Source organism: Giraffa tippelskirchi, chromosome 13 (genome assembly GCF_054371585.1).
Source record: "Giraffa tippelskirchi isolate mGirTip1 chromosome 13, T2T-mGirTip1v1.2.pri, whole genome shotgun sequence".
Lineage (NCBI taxonomy): Eukaryota > Metazoa > Chordata > Mammalia > Artiodactyla > Giraffidae > Giraffa > Giraffa tippelskirchi.
In genome coordinates, this window is record NC_137287.1 from 116950148 (window position 1) to 116977287 (window position 27140).

Below are 27140 nucleotides of genomic sequence, written 5' to 3' on the forward strand. Positions count from 1 at the left end.
AGAAATTCCTATCAAAGACATGTCTGAAACCAGATTCTGCTATATAAACTGGTACCAGATCTCAGAGCTGTGGAATCCTTAGGTAGCAGCAAGAACAAAAATAGCCAACTCGGAGGATGTCACTCTTGAATCATCCGTGTAGGGAGAGCAAAGCAAGGTTTCTGCAACTAATCTGGATTTTGTTTCCATTCTTCAGATCTCCAGATCCTCCAAAAGGAACTTTCAAGGTTGGTTGTCAAGAAAATAGGGCAACACAAGAGGCACTCGGAAGAAGAAATGATGCATGGGTCTGACTGTTTGGCTACCAGAACCGGAAACAGCTACTCTTCCCAGCTGACCACCTCACCCGTTCACTCCTGGAAGAAATTCGGGACTCAAAGTCTTAAACACAGATCACTCCTCTGTTTGAACTCCAGTTCGTTTCCAGGTGAACATGGGGAACACCTGAGTGGCTCACGCAACTGTTGACCTCTCCTCTCCCAGCCCCAGCCCTGCCCTCCTGGCTGGCAACGCCCGGGTCCTACAATATAGACTGAAAAAGGGCCAGACAGACATTTTCAAGCCTTTCCTGCCTGGGGATTGGTGAGCCAATCCTGACCAAGGAGGCCAAGGGCATGTCTTTTGCTTGATAAAAAAAGATGTAGGAGACACACTTCTCCCAGGAGGACTATTGTCTAGCCACACGTGATAAAACCTCCAGCCACCATCTTATGGTCAGGGACACGTCACCTCAACAACAAAATGTAAAGAGTCTGGCTCTGAACAAACTCAGTCCTGGCCCTGCCTCTGGCTTCTTTCTACACGATAATAAATCCCTATGGTTTCAGCTGCCTTTCATCAAGCTCTACTCTCTACAGCAAAAGTATCCTATCTGAGCCACTATCTTTGCTGAGAAGTTATTAAACAATTGGGAAGGAATGGTCAAGACAAAGGAAATAGATGAAGGCTCCAGTTTCCACAATTAAATGCAGGAGAATGAGGTTGGACTCTGAACAGGAGGTCACTGCTGAACAATGTGTCTGTCTAAAGTAACCCAGAGAGAATCAGGGATCATCTTTTGCAATTCTAGGGGCATAACACCATTAAAATGTCATCATCATATTGATCTGACATCTGATTTCTTCCCATAGATTTTCCCTTTACTGTACACAAAAGTGGTACTACAGACACCGTCCTAAAGCTTGCCTTTTTTCCCCCATGATCAACATGTGGGAGAACTTCCCATTTCCTACATAGAAAGCATCCTCATTTGAGATCTAATACCAGTGTACCTTTGAATTCAGGTGACATTCCATATTAAATAACTTTGTAGATGACATTCTTTTTGTTTGCTGCTGGTGTTGTTTCAGTTCGTTTTTGTTCTCTAGATAACATTCTTATTTTCAGCATTTGGAAAAAGCATCATAGATGGATGTTCCCAAGACTAGAAGACACTTTAAAATAATTGGTTTCATGAAGAGTGTTCAGGCTTTGCTACAAACGAAATATACACGTTCCCTTCACTGTGCCAGCGTGCTTCTGCCTTGGGTTCCGTACCCACTGCCTTTTCCCGTGGCTCCATGGCTCCTTCCCTTTTTTAAGTCTTTCTCAAATCATAAGAGGACTTCCTGGACCTCTTCATTTAAGAGGTTTGAATAAGAGCATAAGATGGCCACCACGTGGGACATACAACCAACACTGGTCTTCCAGCTGGGCTACTGCCGAGGATTCAACGATGCAGCAGGAAACAACATCCAAGAAGGCAGAAAAGAGCTCGGGATCTCTTCAAAACATATGAACTAGTAGAAGTCTGTAACTTCTGGAATGCTCATTACAGAAGAATCGGAGAAGGCCGAAGATCTCAGAGCGATCCAAAAACCCGCAAAGAATCAAAACCAATATTCAGTGCGACTGTCTCTCCAAAAGCTGGAGTACTAAGGCCGCTGCCAGCGTTGGTCCCCCAAAAAGGGGATGATCAGGACCAAGCAGAGGGAAGGCAAAAAACTTCTCTTTTCCTTGTGTTTGGATTATTTGAAAAATTCGATATCAAAGGAAGAAACAGAAAGGAGAGTAAACGAGGCAGACAATGCATTCATTCATCAGGAACTAACCTCACATTCAGGACAAAACCAGTCCCCCTCTGGTTCCGATGTCAGTCTCAGACACTTAGCGTGATAAACCCGGGGACAGAGCTCACAGCAAAGGACTTGGCCTTCCCGGTGACAAACCCAGCAGTAGAAATCATTTCGTCCATCCTGCGGTACAACATCAACAGGGTCTGTGGTGAGTGGCTGCTTCATATAGTAAAACGGACCATGTCTTAGTTCTGACTGAAATGTAGGCAAGAAAGACAGGTTTGGTTTCAAAACAAATGTGCATTCTCAAAAGGAATTTGAACAAATACAACAGTAACAACAAAAGAAAATCAGAGCATTACACACATTCATTAAAAAGCTATCTGGGATTCCTCTACTTTATGTTAACATAGAATTTGCAAGTCATTAGGTATTAAGATTTATTTTTCAACCTTGTATTTTAAGAGGCCATGACTTGAAAAGCCGGTGTCTGGGAGTTAACAGGCAGCCTAGCAGGAGAGCACAACGGCTAAAACCGAAGCATGCCTGGTTTCAAATTTAGCTCTACCAGCTGCAGGACCCAGGGCAAGTCTCTTAAGCCCCCCAGCTTCAATTTTCTCATCTGTAAAATGGGGTTGATAATATCTAACTCCATGGGATTGCGGTTGGAATTAAAAGGAATCATACAACGTATGCAATTAACACAGCACCACCATGACAAATATTGCTAATAAGCTTAAAAGTCCAACATATGTTAGTCTAAATGTAAAAAGCCAAGCAAGTATGGCAATTTGCCCTGGGAGTCTTTCAACAACGGGCCATGGGAGAATGGATCCGTTTGGAAATGAGTCACCAAAAATGATCATTCATTTTTTAGAAGGCTATCCCCAATGCACAAAGAATTATAGCCAACAAGAGGCTTTCCTAAAACCATGCTTCTCAAACACAGGAAGCCCTGGTATTTGCAAAGAAGTCACATTTTTTACTGAAGACAAACAATGGCAGAAAGATAAGAGCGGGGAGTACCAATTCATGGGAACCAGGCCCCTCCCTACACCAAAATAGCAAGAGAAATGCTTCCCGAATGATGCACTGGAAAAGACCCTGATGCTGGGAAAGATCGAGGGCAGGAGGAGAAGGGGACGACAAAGGACTAGATGGTTGGATGGCATCACCAACTCAACGGACAGGAGTTTGAGCAAGCTCTGGGAGTTGGTGATGGACAGGGAAGCCTAGCGTGCTGCAGTCCATGGGGTCAAAAAGAGTCAGACACGACGGAGCAACTGAACTGAACTGAATGATGCATTACAGACTCCAGCAAAGCCACTTTCTGAAAACAATCCCTCAGAAGAAACTCATTCAGAAAATGCCTATTGGAGAGACCAGTAAGAAATCTTGTTTAGGAAGTATGAGAAAGTCTAGGGTAAGTGTTCAAAATGACCTGGTAACTTCCTATGTGACCTTGGGAAAGCTACTCAACCCACTTTAGCCTTGATTCCGTGGACAACAGGGCAGCCACAACCACAGGGCCAACCTCTAAAAAAACCTCCTTGTTAACGAGCTTTTCCTTGTCCTTCAGTAAAACTTAACAGTTTTTTCCATAAAGATCTCATGTATTGGTTAGGGGCTGCATAATTTTTGTTGCTGCTGTGAATGGGTCATTTTCCCATTACAGTTTCTAAATAGTTATTGTTGGTACATAGAAGCGCTATTAGACTTTTAATACTACTTATATATACACAGTTCTAATAGTTTACTGATTAAAAACTTTTATCATCTCTAAGTAACATTAGTTTTGTCTGCTCATGTCTAATATTTTTGTATCACTTTAGTTTTCTCCGTGTTTTACCGGCTAGGACCCCCAGGATAACGGGAGAAAATGACCACAATTGCAGGCATCCATCTTGCTCCTGGTTTTTATTATGAGGTTTTAATGTCTCCCAAATGCCTGGTGCTTCCACCTTCCTAGATAAAGTTTCAGAGATCCTTGCTTAGCAGATCGTCATGAATCAATCCTTCTAAGCCTCCCAACTCATTTCTACCAAGAAAAGAGCTAAGACTAATAAAGGGCAATTGTGTAATTTTTGAGTCCTGTTTCAGTTCAACATTAAATAGAGTGCTCTCCTTGCTTTCCAGTGAATAATATCACCATTATGCTATTCTTTCCATGTTACGTTTTTCAGCTCACTGTCGCACACACCATCTTCCCTCTGTCCTCGCCATCATCCAGAGAGGGACTCAGGGGAGACACCACTAGTCCTAGTAGGCAGATAAGTCTACTGACCCCCGAGTCCAGAAGCAAGGACTCCCCCCCGGGTCTCCTAGCACCTTCTCTCATCCCTGTGCCCCACAGAAGATGAAGCTGGATGCAGAAGAGGTTCTGATGATTCAGTGACCCCCTCAGAGAACATTCTCTGTAATTCAAAATAACTTCTGCCAAACAAACTTATGATTACCAGGGGGTAAAGGGAACGGGGGATGAATTGGAAGATTAGGATTGACATATACACATTACTATATATAAAATAGATGGGCTTCCCCAGAGGCTCAGTGGTAAAGAATCCGCCTTCAATGCAGGAGACTCAGGTTTGGATCTTCCTCGTTCAGGAAGATCCCCTGGAGAAGGAAATGGTAACCCACTCCAGTATTCTTGCCTGGGAAATTCCATGGACAGAGGAGCCCAGTGAGCTACAGTAAATGGGGTCGCAAAAGGGTTGGACGTGACTGAGTGACTAAACAACAATATATAAAATAGACTACTAATAAGGACCTACTGTATAGCGCAGGGAATTCTACTCAATACTCTGTAATGAACTATATGGGAAAACAATCTGAAAAAGACTGGATATACGTTATGTGCATAACTGTTTCTCTTTGCTATATGCCTGAAACTAACACATTATAAATCAACAATACGCCAGTAAAAATTTAAAAAAAATAATAATAACTTCTGCTAACGCAAAAAAGTAGAGCAGAAAAAAAATCTGAAATTTAGGAAGACAACTAGAAATATAATAGAGGGGGCATGAAAAGATAACAGCGTCTAGGGTAAAGGGTTCTCAACTCAGATGACATCTTAGGCTAGAAAATCTTGGTTGTGGGGACCTGTTCCTGTGCACTGTAGGATTTGTGGCATCATTCAGGGGCACCCCCACACCCTACGCACCAAACTGGGACAACCAAAAATGTCTCCAAACAAGGCCCAGGTCCCCGAGTGGGGGGCAAAACTGCCCTCAGTTGAGACTCACCCATGCAGAGGCCTGCTCTCTGCCTAGGAAAATGGTTGCTTGAATTTCTACGGGGGAGGGTGTGAAAGTGGAGGGGCTGGGGGAGGGGAAGACGGAGGAACCCCCACAGAGAGATAAACTGAACCTATCAAGCAAGCAGAACTATTTCTAACCTGAGTGGGGTCCTCCAGGATGCATTGCGGCTTTCTGCAAGATAGCAGGAAGGCGTATTTGAGGGCCCAACTTCCTTTCAGTAAGTTAATAATAGAACAGGAAGAGGCATGAAGACCTCAATGAAACTAGAAGAATCAGAATGTGACAGCTCATCATCTCTTGAGCAGGCAACCCAAGTCCTTTCCATCTAACAGAAGCCAGGGTATCGCCCCTTGAGAAGTTAAGTTCCCCTCCTCCACGTCCCTGCCCCTACCCCCACCTGGCCAGGGGTGGGCGTTCCCGGGAGGACCAAGAGGAGGGAGGACCAGGCTGTCCTTTGTTTAGGAGGTTTCATCCTTGATGAGTCCTAGCTGGCTGGGAATCACCTTGCCAATCAGATACCGGCCTTATCCGCTGCCTGTAAGTGTTTTCTGCTCCATAAAACTCTAATAAATACGCAACATTTTAAAAAAGGAAAGGTAAATCATTTCAGGTAGAATGAGTTATGTTTTTTTTTTTCTCCCCCACATGCAAAAGGTGTGTTCCCAGCGTCAGGCGAGCAGGCTGCAACCTGCATTGCTATGGGACTAATTGCAGGCTCCGAGCGCACACGTTCTTATGTCCCTGTTCCTTCCACAGGTCGGCTTAACGAGAAATAGACAGGCTCGTTCATTGGCTTCTGGGACACCCCATGGAACACCGCAGCCTATACCAGGAGCCAGCTAACCTTCTCGACAGAAGGGTTCTATAAAGATAGGAGGTAAACAGCTGAGGCTTTGCAGGTCGTATGGTCTCTACCTCAACACTCTTGTCACAGGAGAGCAGAGTGACTACAAACGTGGTGTCACTAAGTGGACGTGGCTTGGTGCCTGTAAACTTCATTTACAGAAACAGGCGCTGGGCCACATCTGGTCTGTGAAAACCAGAGAACATGTCCGGGGAGCCGGGGGGAGGACCACAGACTCAAATTCCTTCTGGGGCCACACAAGAAACATAGAGGAAGGAAAACTGTCTTCATTCCAGCCTGTGTTTTCCTGCATTTGATAAAAGTACACAAAGGCTGCAAAATGAAGAAAAACTGCTCAGCCCTGGAGTGTGAGGATGGTGCTGGAGAGAAACAGCAGGAGGGCAGAGCGTCCTCAAGGCCCTGGGGCTCCAGTGATGGGCAGTCCTACTGACTGTCCCCTGATCTATCTTGGCTGTTAATATACTGCTCCCACTCAACAAGGAACTTCTGTTTCAAAGACAATGCATGTGCTGTATGCTGTGCTTCGTGTGTCCCACTCCGCGACCCCATGGACCGCAGGCTCCTCTGTCCAGGGGGATTCTCCGGGTAAGAATACTGGAGTGGGTTGCCATGCCCTCTTCCAGAGCATGTTCCCAACCCAGGGATTGAACCCAGGTCTCCCACACTGCAGGCAAATTATTTACAGTCTGAGCCACCAGGGAAGCCCAAGACCACGCATGGGCCCAACAAAATAAGTCCCAGCTCGCCTCCGTATGAATCTGTATAGCCCTGTACTCAGAGGACACAACAGGGGCCCTGTCATTTCTCTGCCATATCTGATCAAAGGTACACCTAAGGCCATTACGCACAAATCTGTTAGCAGATTATTGCTCAATACCTGAATAAGAAAGAAAAGAAGTAAAGAAAGGAGGAAGGGAGAGAGAACCTCCCCAAAGGATTCAAACTCAAAAATGTCCGTTTATTCTCGCCCCACCTACCGGAGGTCATTCAGCAACCTAACCCTCCTCCACACAACACCAGAAGCATCTTTCCAGGCTCTGGGATGTCCCCCACCCCCAGTTCCAACAAAAAAGCACCTACATACTTTCTAACCTTTGTTAAGAGGTGAAACAAGATGGTGGTGGTCCATTTCAGGTGGTGAAATCCTGGTGGTCCAGTGGTTAAGAATCCCCACCTCTCAATGCAGGGTACACGCGTCTGACCCCTGGCCCAGGAAGATCCCACAGGCCTCGGAGCAACTAAGCCCACAGGCCGAAACTCCTGAGGCCCTCCAGCCTAGAGCCTGTGCCCCACAACAGGAGAAGCCACCGCAAGGCAAAGCACTCACCACAACAAAGAGTAGCCCCTGTTCGCCACAGCTAGAGGAGGCCTGCGTGCAGGAATGAAGGCTCACCACCGCCAAAAAATAAAATCCACAAGTCTTTTTTTAAAAAGGTATTTAAAAAAAAAAAAGAAGCAAAATCAGTGGACAAAAAGGTTGAAAAAAATTAAATACAAACCTTGAAACACTTCCCCTAAAAGTAAAGTGTGTTCCAAAGTTCTTCTTAGAACTCTTAGAACTCCCCTAAAAGTAATGAGTCCCCAATACATGAAAAATGGGTGGAAACTTAACACCCATAACTCTACTTCATAATAAACCATCTCTACCAAAAATGGGAAAATATGAGGGCGGGGGGGTTATTACGCTAGAATGGTTTTGTTTTTAGAACACTGGAACACAGAGAAATTTCAGAGTGAAGAGAAACAAGAAAGGAGTGAAGAATTTTGATATGTACGAAAAATCAAAAGAGTATGAATGCCTAGACAGAGCCAAAGGCAGAAGGACTGAGCAAAGCTGGCCGGGTCCAGCACTACAGGGAGGGGTGCGGAGTGCAGAAAGGCAGAGCACACAGATTCAATGTCCAGCTATTGCTGGATTTTTCTGCCTTTTTATAGGAACTATAAAATATAAGTTGATGTTTGACATCTCATGATCATCAAATGTTGATGACTAGCAGAAATTACATTGGTAAAACCTAGCATATGGAGACATACATTTTGCATTTAATTCCATAACTTTTTTTCAATTCTGTAATCTAAAAGAAGAAAGTAAAGGGAAAGAGAAGAGGAAAAAAAAAGTCCAGAGAATTTTTTTTTAAGGATTTAAGTTACCCTTAGGAAAACAGACTATGCTCAAGGGAAGCTGCCTCGAGGGAAGGTTTGCATAGTTTATGCAAACACTATAAACTAGAATGAATTATGGGGTCAAGGGTCAGGAATTTCTTTTCTTTACAGTTCAGGCTATTTCTCCCTTGCCAACTCCTGGCCGTTCAGCCCCAGGGAGTTTTAGATGTGAAAAACAAAAAACTACAAAAAACCTTAGAATGTTCCTTCCCAGTTCAAACCCCTGTTTTACAAGGATGGGAAAGCAACTGACAAGGTCACCCAGTGGGTTTCCCAGATGCAGTGGGGCAGGAAGGAGTCTGGACTACAGATCTGGACCACTCTCTCGTCACTATGGAAGATGACCGATTCTGCAGAAGCACAGTCACGTCCTGTGTCCAGTCACCCCTGCTGCTCTGCTCCACATGCACAGCGCGTTCTGCATTCACGAGCTCCCCCTGCGTCAAACTCTGGGGCGACAGCAGCCACTGGCCACTTTCTGGCCACAGATTTACAAATACACCATTGTGGTCATGAGGTTTGAGTGTTAAGAGGACCCGTGGATGAGGAAGAGGGGAGAAGAAAATCTGTGAATTGCCTAAGTTGGTCAGATTCTAGGAAGAGATGTGAGCCAATTTTTTTGTTTTGTTTTAATGTTTTGTTTTTGTTTTTTAATGTGAGCCAATTCTTAAAGGACAGGAGGAAGTCACTGACCACACACACACACACACACAGAACCACCAGGAGACTATCTCTACCCAGAGAGGACAATATCTGCTGACTTTATTGATAACTGGTAAAAGAGGGCTTGCCTTAAATTAAGATTTGAGGATTATTTATAGCCTTTGAGTTTCTTAATCTTCAAGCCCAACAGCTATGGGATGGCTAACGGTGACGGGGGCGGGGGTCGAGGGGTGGGATGGGGGCAGCAGCTTCAAGCCAGACAGGCAGACCTAAGCTTCTTACTTGCTATAAGGCCTTGGGGAAAGTGACTTAACCTCTCTGCCAGTAAAACAGAGACGACTATACCCTTCCTCACAGCATCATTATAAACATTCACACACAAAAAAGCTTATGAAAGGATAGGCACACTGTTAGTTCTGCTTCTAGTGTTAGTCTCATCAATTGAGCTCAAGAATCCTCCTGCAATGCAGAAGACCCCAGTTCGATTCCTGGGTTGGGAAGATCCCCTGGAGAAGGGACAGGCTACCCACTCCAGTATTCTTGGGCTTCCCTGGTGGCTCAGCTAGTAAAGAATCCTCCTGCAATGTGGGAGACCTGGGTTCGATCCCTGGGTTGGGAAGATCCCCTGGAGAAGGGAGAGGCTATTATACCTACTCCAGTATTATGGCCTGGAGAATTCCATGGACTGTATAGTCCATGGGGTCGCAAACAGTCAGACATGACTTTCACTTTCACAACTTTTCCAACACTGTTATTCTATGATCTTTCAAATTGCAATTCCTCCCAGAAATTTACTTTGAAGCTATCAGTTTCTCCAGTAATGGGAGTTCCAACTCGTTAAACCTGGGCTGACCAACATGGCAGCTATAAACCAGAGGTGGCCATGTAAATTTAAATTCATTTAAAAATTCAGTTGCTCAGGCACAGCTGCCACTTTCACAAGTGCTGTGGCCACACGTGGCTGGTGGCTATCACACTGAACAGCACAGGCCTGGAACATTTCCAAAGCTATTTAATTATTTCACAGATAGTCTGTGTGATTATTTCACTTAGTGTAGACTCTCGCTTAACTTTTATTATTTATGTCATTTAGCTCAATTCCTCTTCACAACAGCCCTGCGAGTTTGGTAGCAATAAGATCATTATTCTCATTTCAGAAAATGAGAAAATGAAGCACAAAGAGGTTAACCTGCCCACAGCCACAGGGCAGCAGCAGCGCTGGCATTTCACTGTGTAATTTTGAGAGAGAAAATAGATTCGTGCACAGAAACGTCCCCCTCTCAGAGTCCTGGCCGTTTAACCGTTGCCCGGTTTCTTCCCGTGAAAGCAACAATCTTATTTTATTCAACCTCAAATCCCCAGGGCCCACTTCCACATCCATAATCTGCACAAATGCGTGGATACATCCAGAGGAATCCTCTGAAATGGTATCAGGAAACCAGGCATCCTGCTTGCTCTATGCTACGAAACTCGACCTCATGGACCAGGAAAGCACCTCTCATCTTTTTAAGTCAGAAGAGTAGCTAGTTTGCAGCACAGAATTTTAGAGCTAGAAGGTCCCTGAGACAAGATATAAGATGGCAAATCGATGTTTGCATCGAGGCTGGGGTCTGCAAGGGACTGGGCACTCTGAGAAGAGATGGGGACCAATTACCCAAGTCGCAGTGGGCAGTGGGTCGGGAGGGCGGCTGTCTCTCACCACAGTCCTAAACCCATTCTTTTACAGATGAGAAAATTGACATCAGAAGGGAGCACAGGCCTCAGCCATACCACCCCCTCCAGGCAGAACTCCAAACTGTCCTACCAGCCCAGCCTAGGGGGGCAACACCCTCAGGCCACGAGGGCAAACAGTGCCAACACGTGAAAAAAAGAAATCCATGGAAAATCACCAAATCCTAGAGTACGGTATCTCTGACTTATCTGGGTCACTGTCCTGTCCCCACAAAGAGATATGAAAAACCACTGGGAATTTCTCCCCAGGCCCATTTTGAGCTCCCCTTTCTGTCCTATGCAAATGACTGCCGGAGCGAGGCAGCTTCCTAAGTGCCAAGCACACGGGCAGTTAGAGAAACAACAGCCTTTGTCCGCACCCCCTCCCCACCCGCCCCACGAGTGTGGACACCATTCCCCGTGGCCTCCTACCTGCTCCTTATTGTTATTGTTCAGTAAGCCGGGTTTCTTTTTCTTTTTAATGGGACTCGTGGATGTGTCCTGTGGCGAGTGGCCATTGGAGGAATGAGGAGGGCTGGGGAACTTTCTTTTCTGGGCTGTTCTCTCTGTGGAGCCAGGATCTGAAAGAGACACACAGGATCACATATTTTAACGCAGTCAGGACTAGGCCCCGTGGGAAGGGGGGTGTGGAGGACACACTCATTTTGTCCCCTAACATAATGCCATCTTACTGATCCTCCTAGAATATACTTACCCCACTGTCTTCATTGCATGTCTCAAAGAGGTAAGACGTTCTTTCTTTTGCATACATAACATTTCTGTGAAATTTGTAATTTATGGCCAAAATACAAAAATGGGGAAACTTCACATAATACCCTAGATTTGGGGCTTCTATTAAAAAAAAAAAAATCAGAGCCTGCAGGGCCCTTATACAACCAGATAGAGCTGAACACTTGCCAGCCACTTTTTAAATGGGAATATGCCCTCTATTTTGCCAAAATCCCCACCCTTCCCTTTGTTGACAAAAGTCCATCCAGTCAAAGTTATGGTTTTCCAGTAGTCATGTACAGCTGTGAGAGTTGGACCATAAAGAAGGCTGAACGCCAAAGAACTGGCGTTTTCGAACTGTGGTGTTGGAGAAGACTCTTGAGTTTCTTGGACTTCAAGGAGATCAAACCAGCCCATCCTAAAGGAAATCAACCCTGAAGAGTCATTGGAAGGACTGATGCTGGCTCCAATACTTTGACTACCTGATGCAGAGAGCCAACTCATTGGAAAAGACCCTGATGCTGGGAAAGATTGAAGGCGAAAGGAGAAGGGGGCAGCAAAGGATGAGATGGTTGGACAGCATCACCGACTCAATGGACATGAATTTGGGAGACAGTGAAGGACAGGGAAGCCGGACGTGCTGCAGTCCATGGGGTCACAAACAATCAGACACGACTTAGCGACTGAATAACAACCACCACCAGCCTTCCCTACTGTATCCCTGTTGAGCAGGTCATGAACCAGCAGCCATGAGCTGTCACATACCCAAGGCTGATGGCAAAAGCAGGAAACCAAAAGAGACAGACCAAGAAAAGAAGGCCACACACTTTTAAGAAAATGAAGGCAAACATAACTCGTGGTAGAAGACATTTATTCCTGTTTATCAGGTTAACAAGGTATAACTATGTAAAAAAAATATACCCCACTCCAGAGTTCCCGTGACCCAGTCACCAGTAGACAACGTGTTTGTGACTCTCCTCCAAAGAGAGATCAACAGAAAACTACATTCTCACCGCGTCTCATCTGAAAAATACCAACGCCACCCTCGCCAATCCGTTTCTATTTTTATTCTCCCCGTACTTCATTTAAACACTAGCATTTACACAACCATCCCATCTTCACCTGCAAAGATCTGAACCCGTTCCATGCCCGATGGCTCTCCCGCTAGCTGAGGGAGGCCACAAGGGAACGGCCTGGAGCCCCTTCTACGCTTGAAGAATGAAAACTCCTGGGACCGGAAGAGCACAGGGCTGTGCCAAGAGCACAGGTGGCAGAATGGGATACAGAGTTCAGAAAGATGACTATCTGCGAAGATGGCCTGATGACGTTCCCCAGCTCCAGGGTTAACCCTCCGGCAAGTCCTAGCATGCGGGCTCTGCTGTGTAGCACCAGCCTATGTCTGGGATGGTGGCCAGAGCTGCTGGGGCATATCACCAGGGTGCAAGAGCTGGAGCACCCTCCAGCACGCTTCAGACAACGGACCACTTTGGCAAAATCCAATCCACACCAGGGAGTTCTCTCCGCTCACCAGGCAGGCTGCAGGAAAATCCTGAACAAATGTTCCGAGTGCTGCTCTGAGACCAGCCCCGAGAGGAAATTAAATGCTAACCACAGGCACCTTGAGGGAGAAGAGACCTCAGAGTCAAGGGGCCACCCCACAGACATCAAAACAGCGGCCTGGAGAGCCCAAAGGGATGGCTCAGAGGCACACAACAGCTAGTTAGTGGGAAAATGCTCTAAAAAGATGTAGCCTACGATTGGCAAGTTTCCCCGGAGAGAACCTCCTCTCATTCCCACAGGGATCCTCACCCCACATCACCATCATACGTGAAAACGCGCACGTTCTCCATAGGGTCTTTGACCTAACTATCTCCTCCTAGAAACACATTCTACAGGCCTGGTCACAGGGCAGCAAAGCATATGCAAGATGATTCAACTGCAGCACCGAGTGTTATAGCTAAGACTAGAAAGGACATCCGTGTCCACAAACTGGGAGTTGGTCTGATGACATATAGTGGGATGAGGCCATGAAGAAGAACAAGGCATCTCGAGACAAACTTTCGTTATGATAATCTCCAAGCTTCTGGGTCAGGTTAAAAGAGCATGAAAATACCAATGATGTTCTCCACAGAACTAAAAAAATCATAATTTTAAAATTTGTATAGGATCACAAAGACCTCGAATAACCACAACAATCTTAAGAAAGAAGAACGGAGCTGGAGGAATCACACTCTCTTGACTTTAGACTATATTATTTAATACAAAGATACATGCATCACAGCACTTTGGTACTGGCATAAAAACAAGACACATAGATCAATGGAACAAGACAGAGAGCCCAGAAATAAACCCACACACTTATGGTCGATCTATGACAAAGGAGGCAAGAATATACAATGGAGAAAAGACAGTCTCTTCAATAAGCGGTACTGGGGAAACTGCACAGCTACATGTAGAAGAATAAAATTAGAACATTCTCTAACACCATATACAAAAAAGCAATGCATGTCTAGCACCAATAATAGACCAAAAGACACAGCCCAAAAAAGATGGGTCGGTTTGGGTTAACTTGGTTTTTTTCGGGGGTTTTTTTTTCCCTCTGTTTTGTTGGGGTTTTTTGTTTCTTTTTGAAAAAGATGTTTTCATATATATTCATATTTACATAAGCCTAAAATACTCCTAGTTGAACACAAAAGTATAAGCTCTTAATGGGGACCGGAGGTTACCTCAGGGGAGGAGAATCTGCAAGAAGTGGAAGAAGGACTTTCCACTGTGTATCTTACTGTACTTTACCATGTTCCTGAACTACTTCATCAAAATAAGGAAAAATAAAAAGGAAGTATTTAGAAGGTTCAGTGTTAAACATTTTTAAAAAAAGCAGTAGGTGCAAACCAAAGCCGGTAATGAGCTAATTGACAGAGGCCTGATTCAGGATAAAAAATGTGACCAGATGTACAAACTTAGGGTTGATCCATGTGGGCCTACAGACCCCAGAAAGGAGCTTGAAATTTGTTCTGTGTGAATCTAATAAATCCAAACAACTCCATTTATGTATCAGAGGACAGGTGTTTAACAAAATCGTCTTGGGGGCTCAAAGGAGATGTGTCCCAGAAGAAACGGTGCCCTGGCTGGGCAGACACTGAAGGCTACTGGGCCAAGGTTTTGATTCTGTATGTATTGTTTCGTCAGTGAGCCAAGTTTGAAAGAGGAGAGTACGTGAGCAGTCAGGCCAGTGTAAAGCTAGGGAAATGTTTGGGGAAAAAACAAACAACCACTGACCCTTGAACAACAGAGGGGTTGGGCCTTCAACCACGACACAGCTGAAAATCCACATACTGCTATCTCTGCCTCAAAAACAAACAGCTGAAAATCCACATACTGCTATCTCTGCCTCAAAAACAAAGGAACTGATAAAGGACTCACCGAAACGCAGGAAGCTGAAGCAATCTGGATAGAATCAGGACTCAAGTCCTGGTTTTTGTGATCTGTAATCAAACACAAACTTTTTCGAACACAAACTTTTCCCCGCACTTAAAAATTGGTAAAATGAAAATGTGTGCGTGCTCCCACAGCTCTGTCAAACTCTTTGTGACCCCCATGGACCGCAGCCTGCCAGGCTCCTCTGTCCATGGGACTTCCCAGGCAAGAAAATTGGAGTGGGTTGCCATTTCCTACTCCAGGCGATCTTCCTGCCCCAGGGATTGAACCTGCGTCACCTGCATTGGCAGGGTGATTCTTTATCACTGAGCCACCTGGGAAGCCCAAAATGAAAAGACAAGTATTCTATGTATTGAACAAAAACCCACGTGTAAGTGGATCAGAGCAGATACAACACGTGTTCTTCAAGAGTCAAGTGTAATGTGACAATGTTGCTCGATGGAGTACTAGTGGATTTTGGAAAGGATGGCCCCTCGTTGCAAGGACAACCCCAACCCCCTTCCCCCCGCTGCCACTGATGGCCCCAAACACTGTGACAACCAAAAGCACCCCACATACTTTCTGAACCCTCCCAGGAGTGGTACCAGCCTCCTGGAGCACCTAGGAGCTGGAGTATGGGGCACAGTAGATGAAACCCACAGCCCAGCCCACACCTGGTCAACCTCTGGGGCCAGAAATGGCTCCAGCTTCTCCCTGGGCCATCTAAATCATCCGCCTGTGGCTGAGATCTCCTAGGACGATGGTTCCCCATCCAAGTGTTGTCCCCACACTAGCAGCAGCGTCACCTATAAATTTGCCGGAAATGCGTGGTCTCAGGCTCCATGTCATATCTACAGGATCAGCAACTGGAGCAGGGCCCAGCGATCCGGGGTTTAAGCAGGCTTCTGGAGGACTCAGGTGCATGTGTCTTTGGGAGACAGAGCCTGAGTTCTCTAGTCTCAGGAATCTCCTTTCCTTCCTCACAGCCAACTAGAGCGTTGGTTCGGGACCCCAGGAAACAGAAGCCGAGAAGGAGGCAAGGAGAAAGAATGAAAACAGCTAAATGACTTTCCCTACTTCTCAGGGCCTCGGGGACACATCCGTAAAATGGGAGCAAAGGTAAGGAAAGGGACCAGACCAGTTCTTACCTGGAGTCCATGAAAGTGCCTCAAGGCCCCAAGAGCCACCTGCCACAGTTCTGTACGTGGATGCAATTTCCTGAGAAAGGGGGCCTGAGCCTACTTCACCTTTTTAAAGGTGAACCAACTCTGAAGATCAAAAGCTACAGGACCTGAGGATCCTGAAGTCTTTTAACTTTGAAATTCTTTAATTCCACGTGAAAGAGCAGGATGGTGCGGGGGGATGGGGGGGATTCACTAGAAATGAATATACTCATAACCCACTGAGAGTGGAGGAAACAGTTTTCCCCAAGGCCACCAGGAAACAAAAGGGCAGAAGGGTCTAACTCAGTGAGCGGAGGGGGTCTAACCCAAGGCTGCCCACACCCAAGAGGATCCCCAACCTTCTAGTCTGAGCAAAACAGAAGAAAATCCCCAATTCTGTTCCTGGTTACACACACAGCAACTCACTCCAGAGTTAAGGCGAGTTCAGCGGCTGTATCCAAGGGGATACAAGAAATTTAATAGGCTCCCAACAACAGACACATCTGTCAACAGCAGAGGCTCCCACTGAAGCCTCTTAGAAAAACTGAGAAATGCCGGTTGGGTTCAGTGTCCTTCAGAGATACAAAACAGCAGGCCAGCAGCATTCTGACTTCAGAGCCTACCCACTCCAGTGGAGGCTAGGCCTCTGCTGGGGATAGAACGGTGGGTGGGAACCTTGCTGTAGTCATGGTAACAAAGCTGCCTCGAGGACCTTTTCCAGAAAGCTGAGTCAAAGGTTTTTTTTTTTCCCCCTTTTTGATGATTTAATTGTGACAGGGACATATTTCTAAATGCATTTCATGTATAAATTTGAAATGATGATAACACACAGCCACTGTGCACCGAATCACCAGGGAAATGGTTCACCCTTGATCTGAGAGACCTTCCTGGCAAAGCAGCAGGACCTGGGATGCTATGGGGCTGGCCCACGCCCACTCCCCCACAGTCTGGTTCTGAAGGAGTTAACGTGGGCAAGAGAGCAGAGCAGAGAAGAAAAGGCCAGAGCCACGACTCAGGAAAACAGCTTGGCATGGAGCAGGAAGCAGCAGAATTTCCCCGCCTGTGACATTTCACCGAAATCTTAATAATATGGCAAGTCTCCTGGGTATTAGGAACCAGGCATGTGATGCCATCCTCCCCGAACCTGTGTCTTGTGAAAGGCCAGAAATAATCCCGCTCAGCCCTTCCTAGATGTCCCCTGACACAAGGGACGCCCTCCTTCCAGATAACGCAGCCGTGGGTATTAACAGCCAGGATGTTCTTGTATTGCACACAATGCACCAAGCCCTGTTCAAAATGCCTTTCGTGTCCTTCCCTCTAAGTCACCGGCCCAAGAGCACACAAGTGGCCGGACTGGGATTCGAACCCAGGCAGCAGAACTCTGAGGCCCACTGGCGGGGCCTCACCCCAGGGAGAGGCTTGCCTCAGCTCTGTTGCCTGAAGACTTCCTAATTCAGGGTCTTTGTGTTCAACAGCACACGCTCCTTTTGCTCCAGATCACGCGGGATGTGGGGGTTGGGGTGCTCCAGGAACCAGGAGGAAGATGGAAAACTGTGACCGTGTCACTCGCAATGATGCAGAAGCACATCCCCCACCTCCCAACCCTCACAAGTGGCACCACAGCCTGGTCAGCATCACAAAACGGGCCCGTGGGGAGCGGCACTCCACAGCCATCTCCCTTCCCCCAACACTCCTCCCCAGTGTCCGACCGTCCATCCATCCATCCAGGCACCCCGCCCCCATCCACATCCGGCACCTGAATCACAGCCCCCCCCACCCCCGCCCTTCTCCAGAGTCCAGGAAATGACACACCAATTACAGGGAATTGTCTCCTCCACAGAGGGAAGGGGCCCCAGCTGAAGGCTGGGCGCTTCCTGGGGAGGACCAGCCCAGTAGTGTGTTTTTATGGGTGTTAAATTTCCCTGATGCTGTCAATGGTGAGGCGGCCAGGGAGGGGCTGAATGAAACAGATTCTCGGTCAGCAGGCCTGGACCAGCATCGAAGGCCACAGAGGTGGGGTGACCAGCCATCAGCTGGCTGGAGATGGACAATCTCAGGCAAACCCAGACAAGCTGGTCACCCCACACTGAAGTCAGGCCGGGCGGCACAGGATACAGGGCAGTCAGGACCCAGTCCTGCTGCCACTGCGCTAGAGTGCAGTGTGGCTTTAAGCAAGTTCCTTAACCTCTCTGTGCCTCCACGCTTCCTTCCGGCCGATGGAGATGGTGGTACCCCACGGAGCTATCCACAGATTAAACAGAGTTAATTCATGAGATGCTCTTAGTAGACAGAGAGGAAGCACTGGATAAACAGTAGCTAGTTTTTTAAAAAAGCAACACACATCCCCCTTCTTCCTCATCTTCCTCCTCCCTCCATCCCTCTCCAAAAACAGAGCCAATTTCTCCAAGAAAGCATGTTAAATCAAGGCCACAAATTCTGTTACGGAAATACCAGCCTATATAAAGTGGAGACAGGAAGGAGCCCAGGACGTGATGTCTCCACGTCCATCAGATCATGCAGAGTCCAGGTTTCCCCCTGCCACAGTGAAGGCAGGGGCAGCAGCGGACCGGAGGCCTGTGGAGGCTCAACCACGAAAACAGGCGCCATAACTGCCAGCCTTCATCATGGCCTCCTTCCAGCGTGACCACACGCTGCTCTTTCCCGGGCGCAGCAGAGCCCAGCACGGCTCATCATTTCAGAGTCTTTCCCAAAGACACAGAGCAGGGACCCTAACAAACAGACCTCCCTCCCCAGGAATCCTTCTGGCCCTCTCCAGCCAGTAATTACATCATAATGAAACAAAAGCCCGGAATTTCCTCCAGGGCCGGAGAAGAAAAGGAGAGGAATCTAGAGCAAAGCTTGGGGGCAGGGGTGGGACAACATTTCTCATGCCACGGACCAGGTCCCGGCCACGAGGAACAGTGAGTGACCAAAACCTCAGGTGAACAGTCTGCGGACCGAGGACCCACAAAAGCTAGAAGACATGGCCACAACCTGGGCCTCCCTGGGAAAGGCCGCCCTGGCCTAAGCCGGGCTCCTTTAAAGGTCTCCGCATGTGACTGTGAACTTCCAGATCAGCAAAAGAAGGCTGGAATGGAGATGAGTAAAGGGGTCGTTCTCAACTTGGGGGACACGTCACTGGACCAGAATCCGGGTACCTCAGAGGCCAAGCAAGCGAGGGGCAGGTAACCCTGCGAACGGGGCGCTTACCTGCCATTGAGAAAGCTCTGCTGTTCTGAGGGCCTAGCCTCTCTTTAAAAGAGAACAGAGGCTCACACACGGCACACATTCCTGCTTCCGGATGCTCAGCGGCCTCTCCCAGGGGGAGGAGGAAGCGGCAGGGCCGGCAGGCTAAGAGTCACCGCTTCCCAGGCCGGCCGGCGGGGCCAGGACAGCCTCGCCTCCCTGTAGTCAGGCAGCCCGAGGCCCACGACAGGCCTCCGTGTCCCCCAGGCTTGCAGGCTCTCATTTATCACCCTCGGCAGACAGCGGCTCGGCTGAGCTGAAAATCTTCAGTGCCAGCACCAAAGAGCCATTTATTTCGCTGATGTGAATAAACACAACAAATTTCATGGTTCTACTTGCCCGACTGAGAATATCAGAAGGGAGGTTGGATGGGGGTGTGGGGGGTGAAAGTTGGGATGGCTTGCATTTTGAAGGTGTTTTTTTCTTTTTAAATAATTGTTTCCAATTCAGTGCTGATGCACCTCTCCCAGAAATAAGAAAACCATCTTCCCACTGTACAGACTCAGTCTCCCTCTCCCCCACCCTCTTCCCTTTCCACCTCCCTCTGTCTCCTCTCTTTCTCTCTCCCAATAATGCAGAAGTGGTGATTAATGGGCACATTCATATGTAAAAGATGAACTTCCAAACTCTCCCGGCAAGACTGAGATGGCTTCCACCAAGGGAAGGAGAAGAGGCTGATTTACAAATGAATTCCCGGTTTAGCCTTCAACAACTAGAGGCAATGGCAACCAAGTAGCCCTTTCTCTTTCCCCCCGCCGCCCCCCCCCACCCCAGCTGGGATGAAGCCTCTGGAAAAAACGACAACATCTCAACAGGAATTTCCTGGTTCCAGAATGCCAAACTCTTTCAGGCTTTACAGAGCGGAGGGAAGGCAGGGCCCAACTCCCTAAGAAAAAACCACTGTGCCCCACCCACACCCCTCAGCAGGTCTAGGCCCAGAAGGCTGGCATCCAACATGTGTACACAGACAAGGCCTTTAAAGACCCGCCAGATTGCCGCAAAGAAAATGTGGAGGAACCAGTTGCCCTCGGCCTTTACAGCGCAGCTGGCAGAGGAGCAAGGTCACAGGAGGAGCTGGTCCCAGCGTCCCAAGCCCGTGTGCATTATTTATCCAGGCGGCAGGGACTCGGCTCAGGTTCTGGAAAGCTCAGGTGCTGGTGGGTGGCTTTCAAACTGCAATGGGGAATTGCAGCATCAGAAGGCCAGTTCCGAAACAAAAAGACTGCCAGCCGCCAGCTGAAGTAGCAAAGTGGGCTGGAGAAGAAAGGGGGGATGATAGACACAGAAGGGGATGGGCAGATGAAGGAAGAGGTGCTGCCCCCGGTGGTAACCAGGCAACGTTCCCCACCCACCCTGGGCGGGGTCTGGCCTCTATATGTCGCCTTAATGAAGACAAAGAAAATTCTCTAGGAAGACACCAGGGAAGAAGGGACAGGCCCTCTAGTCACCTCATTGCCTTTTTTCTTTTTTTGGAGGAAGCAAAGACGTTAGGCCCAGAATGTCACTCAAATTACTCCGGTCAAAAGGATGCCCTAACATCACCCGGATATGGAGGCCCCCAGGCTTAAGCGTGTACAGAAGCATGGATTAGCACAGCCACTGCAACATGCCTTAAGAGGAAAGACAAAGATGGGCAGTAACTCCAATGTCATCCATAGGGGACTGACGCGCTGTCATAAAATGAAATAGGGAAGGAAGCATGTCTTTATGTACTGGCGTGGGGCAAAATCCAAATGAAAAAAGGCCAGAAATAGAACCTGAGTGAAAGAAATAGGAGCTGCGTGGGCTCTGGATTTGCAAAGGCCTGGAGGAACACCCAGGAAAATCAGCCAGCACGGAACTCCTCTTTGAATGCTTTCTGATCCCGGTCACGTATTTAACTACTTAAGGTATTTTTAAATGGCCATGGGGAGAAACGGATGATAACAAGATTTATGGGGCTCCCAGTACATGCCAGGGACCACGTCTGCAGCCCCAGCACCCGCCCCACCCCTACCGCCCGCACGCAAGAGGAATTCAGAACATCTCCCACACCCCCACCACCCTCTCCCTACCCCAGCATTAATGAGGAGCTGCTCTTAAGGGGCTCAGGTGTCTGAAACAGTGAAAAACTGGTTCTCAACCCGTTCCCCTCAGGGGATACTTGGCAATGTCTGGAGACATTTCTGGTTGTAAAGAGGGGGGTTGCTACCTGGACTCTGAGTCCAGGGGTGCTGCTGAACACCCCACAGTGCTCAGGTCAGCTCCCATCCCAGTGAATGATCAGGAATAGGACATGTCAATAGCACCCGATGTTGAGGAAAACCCTGGCGGTAAAGAAACTTCCAGGAAGCTGCCAGGTAGGTCTAACTTTGTGTCAATACACCACCCACGATGGTTTATATAGCCATTAAGAAGGAAAATGATGCCTTATGTTTCACCTGGCGGCCCTGACTTCAGATTTCAAAGAGAAGAAAACAATGGGATCAGTCAGTCAACAAATAGTCACTAAGAAACTCCTAGACATCTGGGCTCCCCGAGAAACCACCCAGGGAAGGGCCCTGCCCGGCTGGCAGACAAACAGTACGCACAGCTCCCTTCCCTGGACCACGTATCACCTGTTCTCGACACAAGTGTGAACCGACTTACTCCCCACTGCGGCTCTAGGAGGTGGTGGGGCCAGAGACTCCTCCGCTTTACTGATGAGGAAACTGAGGCCCAGAGAAAGCAAGCCCATGAGGAAGTGACTAGTAAATAATGGATACAGAATATATTCAACCTAGAAATAATGAGAAACTGATTACAGATGGACAAAAAGCTGAGCAGGACAAACACCGGGAATTCGTGAAGAGCACATTGGGGAGAGACTATAACTGGAAAGGATCTCTGCTCTTTCCTTCTCAAACGTGGCTTGTGTGAGTCACAGCTGATATTTATTAAGAAGCTACTTTACAAATCCTCCCCCAAATCCCATGAGGTAAGGATGGTTTTTGTTTGGGCTTTCTGCTTTGGTTCTCGGCCGTACCACATGGCTTTTGGAACTTCCCCGACCAGGAATCAAACCTGTGCCCTGCAGTTAAAGCACAGAATCTTAAACCAATGGATCAGGGAAGTCCAATGATGACGTTTTCGTACCCATTTCATAGGTGAGAGGTGAAATCACCTGTGCCTTAAGGCACGCAGGTCAAAGCAGCAGGCTGGGGCTCCATCATAGCTGGGTTCCAATCCAAAGACGACACCCCCTCCTCCAAATCAGTCAGCTGACTTTCCTGAGGTCCAGGGTGCCACCTTGTAATTCTCTGTCACTTAAGGGCATGTTTACCAGGGGGGCTTCCCTGGTAGCTCAGCTGGTAAAAGAATCCACCTGCAATGCTGGAGACCTCGGTTCAATTTCTGGGTCAGAAAGATCCCCTGGAGAAGGGAATGGTTACCCACTCCAGTATTCTGGCCTGGAGAATTCCATGGACTGTATAGTCCATGGGGTCACAAAGAGTCAGACACGACTGAGCTACTTTTACACACAAGGGCATGTTTGGTGCCAGCCAACGTCAACACAATGCTGTTGTTCAGCATGTGGACTTTGGAGCCACACCACCAGGTCTAAATCTGAGCCCTGTCACCGAGCCCTTCGGCAAGTGACTTAACCTCTGTGCCTAGTCAACCCAGCTGTTAACTGTTAAGACTCTTCCTTCAAGGACTGTTAGGAATAAAAGAGGTACTATGTGCACAGTGAACAGCTCATCAAAACACCAGTTATTACTGGTAGGTAACCTAGGTGCCAGGGCAAAGACATGAACCCAAAAACCTCAACCCAGTTTCCCCCAATCATTTTGCCTCTTCACCTTGATTTGCCCCCAATGAGCCCTTCCCAGCCTGTTTCTGAAAAGGGTTCACTGATGGGAAATACAGACTTTCACAGTAAGTCCTCCCAGGCTGGCACAAGTTCTACCAAGCCAGCTTCAAATCCTCTCAGGGCTCAGGATTTCCTCCCAGATCAAAGAAGCAGCACCAGGCTGGTGGCCCACAGACCCAGCCCTGCCCTAGGATGCCTCCTAATGCCCTCTCCTCCCTACTCAAGTGAGACTCAGGAAGCCTGGGAGAGTGCTGGCCTCAGAATCCTAGTAATCCGCAACATGTGGGAAGAATGCCGGACCTGGCAGGGTCAGGATGGAGGCATGGAAGTGTCTACGTGGTGTCTGGCACACAGCAAGTGCTCTGCAGAGAGCTGTTCTTCCCCTGCCCACTCTCCTCCTGCCTGTTCCCGTTTGGTCTGCCCTTCACAGTGGCCACCATCTTGATCCCAGCCCTGGGACTATTCACTTGCCCTTGCCAGCAGCCTTCTTCAAACCTAAATGAAATAAGCCCTCCCCTACTTAAAACCCACTGCCAAGGGGCTTACTGCAGACACCCAGCATCTTATCAGGACTCGCCACACCCTCAGGTATCTGGCCCTGCCCATCTTTCATCCACCTTTCACTCAACCCTAACCACAAACAGCTTCTTTTGTGGGTCAGCTGGTAAAGAATCCGCCTGCAATGCGGGAGGACCTGGGTTCAATCCCTGGGTTGGGAAGATCCCCTGGAGAAGGAAAAGGCTACCCACTCCAGAATTTTGGCCTGGAGGCTCGCAAAGAGTTGGACATCTACTTTTGGCTTCAATAGTCACCTCCTCAGAGAAGCCTTCCCTGACCACCCCAGTCTCTTATTCTATCATCTTGAGGTAGTTTCCGCTCCCCCCCACCCCGCCCCTTCACTGAGGTCATCTCTGGCTGGAAATCATCAAAACATTCTCTTTTTCACTGATTCGCTAGCTTATTGTGCCTCCTCCAGAATGCGAACTCGATCTCCAATTCTCTTTCTTTGCTGTAGCTCAATGCCTGACACCCACCGTGGCTCAGAGGCAGTCCCCAAACACACTGGACCAGCTAAATGAGATGTGATCACAGCAAACTCCAGTTTTTCTTCCCAGGTCTAAGCATTTGTCCTAGGAAACCAGGAAGGCCAGAGGGTCTTGGTGAAGTGGACGGGGAAGATTACACAAAAGGGAGCCTTGGCCATTCCAGGGTCTGAAACAAATTGGAGGAGGAAATTCCCTTTTCAACAGGTACTCGGCTATTCTCGCTTCTGGCCTAAAGAGCCCATTTTCCCCAAAGGAGGAGATTAAGTGAAGATTTATATCTTGAATGTGATGGGGCCTTGCAGCTAAACGCAATTACAGAGAAACCAAAGGCGGAAAACTCAGAAGGGTTTTCTCTGGCCACTCATTTCCTAACTCCCTCCATTCTTCTTGGGGAGAGCTATTGTTTCAGAAAGATTTAGTGTTGGAAAAGAGAAATGACTTTCTCCAGGGAAAACACACGCCCAACTGGGAGACTCCCCACTGTGATGACCATTTCACCACACCTCTTAGCCCAGATTCTTGGCCCTTTTTCTTATCAGACCCTTTTTTAAGGCCGCCGAGGTTCTCTTTTCCACGCCTCCTTGAAGGCTCGCCTGGACTGTCCAGCACGGCCCTGCGGAACGAAAAAAGGGGCCCATCGCATGGGCACTCATCCATGGGAAGCCAGCAAGATGGGCTCTGCCTCAAAAAGGGGAGAGTAAAAAATGACTTCTCAAGTTCACCTTCCCTCCATCCCACTCAACAGACATGCGACAAGAGAAATTAAATCTGCTCTCTTCTGTCTCCATCTTTGTTCCCCTGGGCTTCTCAGACAAAAGCAATTTCACCTGGCTTGAGGGGAGTCTCGATTTGAAAGATATTTGTCAAGTGACTCTTAGCAACTACTAATATGTCTGGTCTCAACCCAAGAAATAGCAGCCTGGTTTGAAAGATGGTCCCCATGTTCCTGTGTGGGTATGGGCAGTTACTAGAGGCTGGTTAAGGAGGTGAAGGGCAAAACCAGGTCAGTCTTACTAGGAAGAGGGCCCAAGTGACAGCTGATGAGATGAGCCAGTGATCCAGAAGAGAAGCAATGGCCAGAAAATCATCTAAGGAAACTGACAGCCCTGGCCTGGGTGGGAGATGGCCCCACGGAAGGATTCCAGACTGCATCCAGTCCAGCCCTCACAGCTGCGTGATTCTTTAGTTGTCGATATTTAAAAATTGGGAAAACCTGATCTAGAAATCCAGATTACTAGCTCCTCTTTGAAAAAAGAAAATTAAGATCCAGCCACAAAAGTCCCCATTTCCACATGGTATGATCCTCCAGGCTGTTTCCCCTACCCTTACGATGGAACGTGAAATTCCCCATTTGCCAAGGTTTCCATCATTCTTAACTGTCAAGATAATTAATCGTAACCTTGAAAATCCCTTCAAGGCAGAGTAGAGCAGAGAAGGGCAAAGCAGGTAAATAGTAGGATAAGAGATAAAGGATGCTTTGCTAAAATGGCCAAGATCTAGACAACGCAAGCCCAACAAGGTATACCTTTGTTTATATTTTTCTAGAAGGGAGACAAAGGACAGATGAAAACATATCAAACTGTCAACTAGGTTACCTGGCAGAGGATTTCTGAGCTTCTTCTTTGTATACTTCAGCTTGTTGCCAGGAGATCCACTGACTTTATCACTTGAAAAGAAAATCCAGGGACTTGCCTGGAAGTGCAGTGGTTAAGACTCCACATTTCCACTACAGTGGGTGTGGGTTCATCCCTGATCTGGGAATTAAGATCCCATATGCTGCATGGTGCGATCAAAACAAAAGATAGAACAACAAAAGAAAATCCAGGGCTTCCCTGGTAGTTCAGTGGTGAAGAATCTGCCTGCCAATGTGGAAGACACGGGTTCAATCCCTGGTCTGGGAGAATCCCACAAGCCACGGAGGAGCTAAGCCCGTGCACAACTATTAAGTCTGTGCTGTACAGGCTGGGAGCCGCCACTTCTGAAGTCTGTGCGTCCTAGAGCCTGTGCTTCGCAATAGGAGAAGCCAACACACCACGACGAGAAAGTAGCCCCTGCTCTCTGCAACCAGAGAAAAGCCCGCGTAGCAACAAAGACCCAGCACAGCCAAAAGTAAATAAATAAAATTACTTTTTTTAAAAAAGCAAAGAAAATCCAATAAACCATTTTCTTCCCTTAGTTTCTATTTTTTGGAAGAGAGTCTTCATTCAAAAAGCATTTATTGAGCAGCTACTACAAATCGCTGAGGTAGTCACTAAGTCGTGTCCAACTCTTCGACCCCACAGACTGTAGCCCGCCAGGTTCGTCTGTCCATGGGATTCTCCAGGCAAGAATACTGGAGTGGGTTGCCATTTCCTTCTCCAAGGGATCTTCCTGACCCAGGAATCGAACCCAGGTCTCCTGCATTGCAGGCAAATTCTTTACCGACTGAGCCACGAGGGAAGCCAGTACTAGATATCACTAGCCCCACATTAAAGAGGTAAGAAGACCTGGTCCCTGTTATCAGTTCAGGAGGAGATACAAAGGGAAAAGAATTCAACAACAGAGGCTGAAGGCTGGGGAGAGGGTGGCCCAGCACATCCTGGATTCTTTTCCCCCAGCCAGTGCACCAAGGTGCCTAAGAGCCTGGCAGAAAGGCAGTTCAGAAGGGCCTGGACAAAAAATACCAACTCGAGAAGATGGGAAGATAGGTGTGTTCTTTCTTCGCGGATCTTTTCAAAAAACAGCAAGCCCAGGAGAATCTAATCAAGTGAAATTTAAGACACCGATAGAATTAATTATTTTTTGAGCATGTTCTATGCTGAGCCAATCCGTAGCTAGGTGTTTCCACCTACTACATCCAGCATGACATATTAATGTATTGAGAGTTGTAACGCAGTGCTATCCAACAGAACTTTCTATAGTGATGGCAACATTCCGTATCTGTGCTGTCTACATATCTGGACAGCCTCTAGCCACGTGTGGTTACTGAGCACTTGCAATGTGACTAGTC

The 27140-nt window shown here is 47.7% G+C and overlaps 1 protein-coding gene and 2 long non-coding RNA genes across 48 annotated transcripts in view; 1 reads left to right on the plus strand and 2 right to left on the minus strand.

Moving 5' to 3' along the window:
* The window catches only part of ZMYND8 (zinc finger MYND-type containing 8), a 114707-nt gene that overhangs the window by 65665 nt on the left and 21902 nt on the right, over positions 1-27140 (minus strand). For 19 of the 46 annotated variants that reach the window (XM_081559465.1, XM_081559461.1, XM_081559460.1 and 16 more), the window contains 2 exons: positions 11151-11299; positions 2091-2309 (listed from right to left, as the gene is read on the minus strand). In XM_081559465.1, coding sequence (XP_081415591.1) covers positions 2091-2279 — 189 coding nt within the window. In that variant the 5' untranslated portion in view covers positions 2280-2309; positions 11151-11299. Of the gene's footprint in view, positions 1-2090; positions 2310-11150; positions 11300-11433; positions 11510-14870; positions 14933-16012; positions 16063-16386; positions 16669-18482; positions 18781-19237; positions 20451-20625; positions 20638-27140 lie in introns of those variants that run through there. The other 27 variants (XM_081559472.1, XM_081559457.1, XM_081559445.1 and 24 more) reach the window with 12 other exon arrangements.
* Positions 12304-14932, minus strand: LOC145533047 (uncharacterized). The gene is made up of 2 exons (XR_014073780.1): positions 14827-14932; positions 12304-14782 (listed from the first exon to the last, which is right to left on the minus strand). It is a non-coding gene; the product is annotated as an uncharacterized LOC145533047 (long non-coding RNA).
* Positions 18889-26326, plus strand: LOC145533048 (uncharacterized). The gene is made up of 2 exons (XR_014073781.1): positions 18889-22229; positions 24121-26326. It is a non-coding gene; the product is annotated as an uncharacterized LOC145533048 (long non-coding RNA).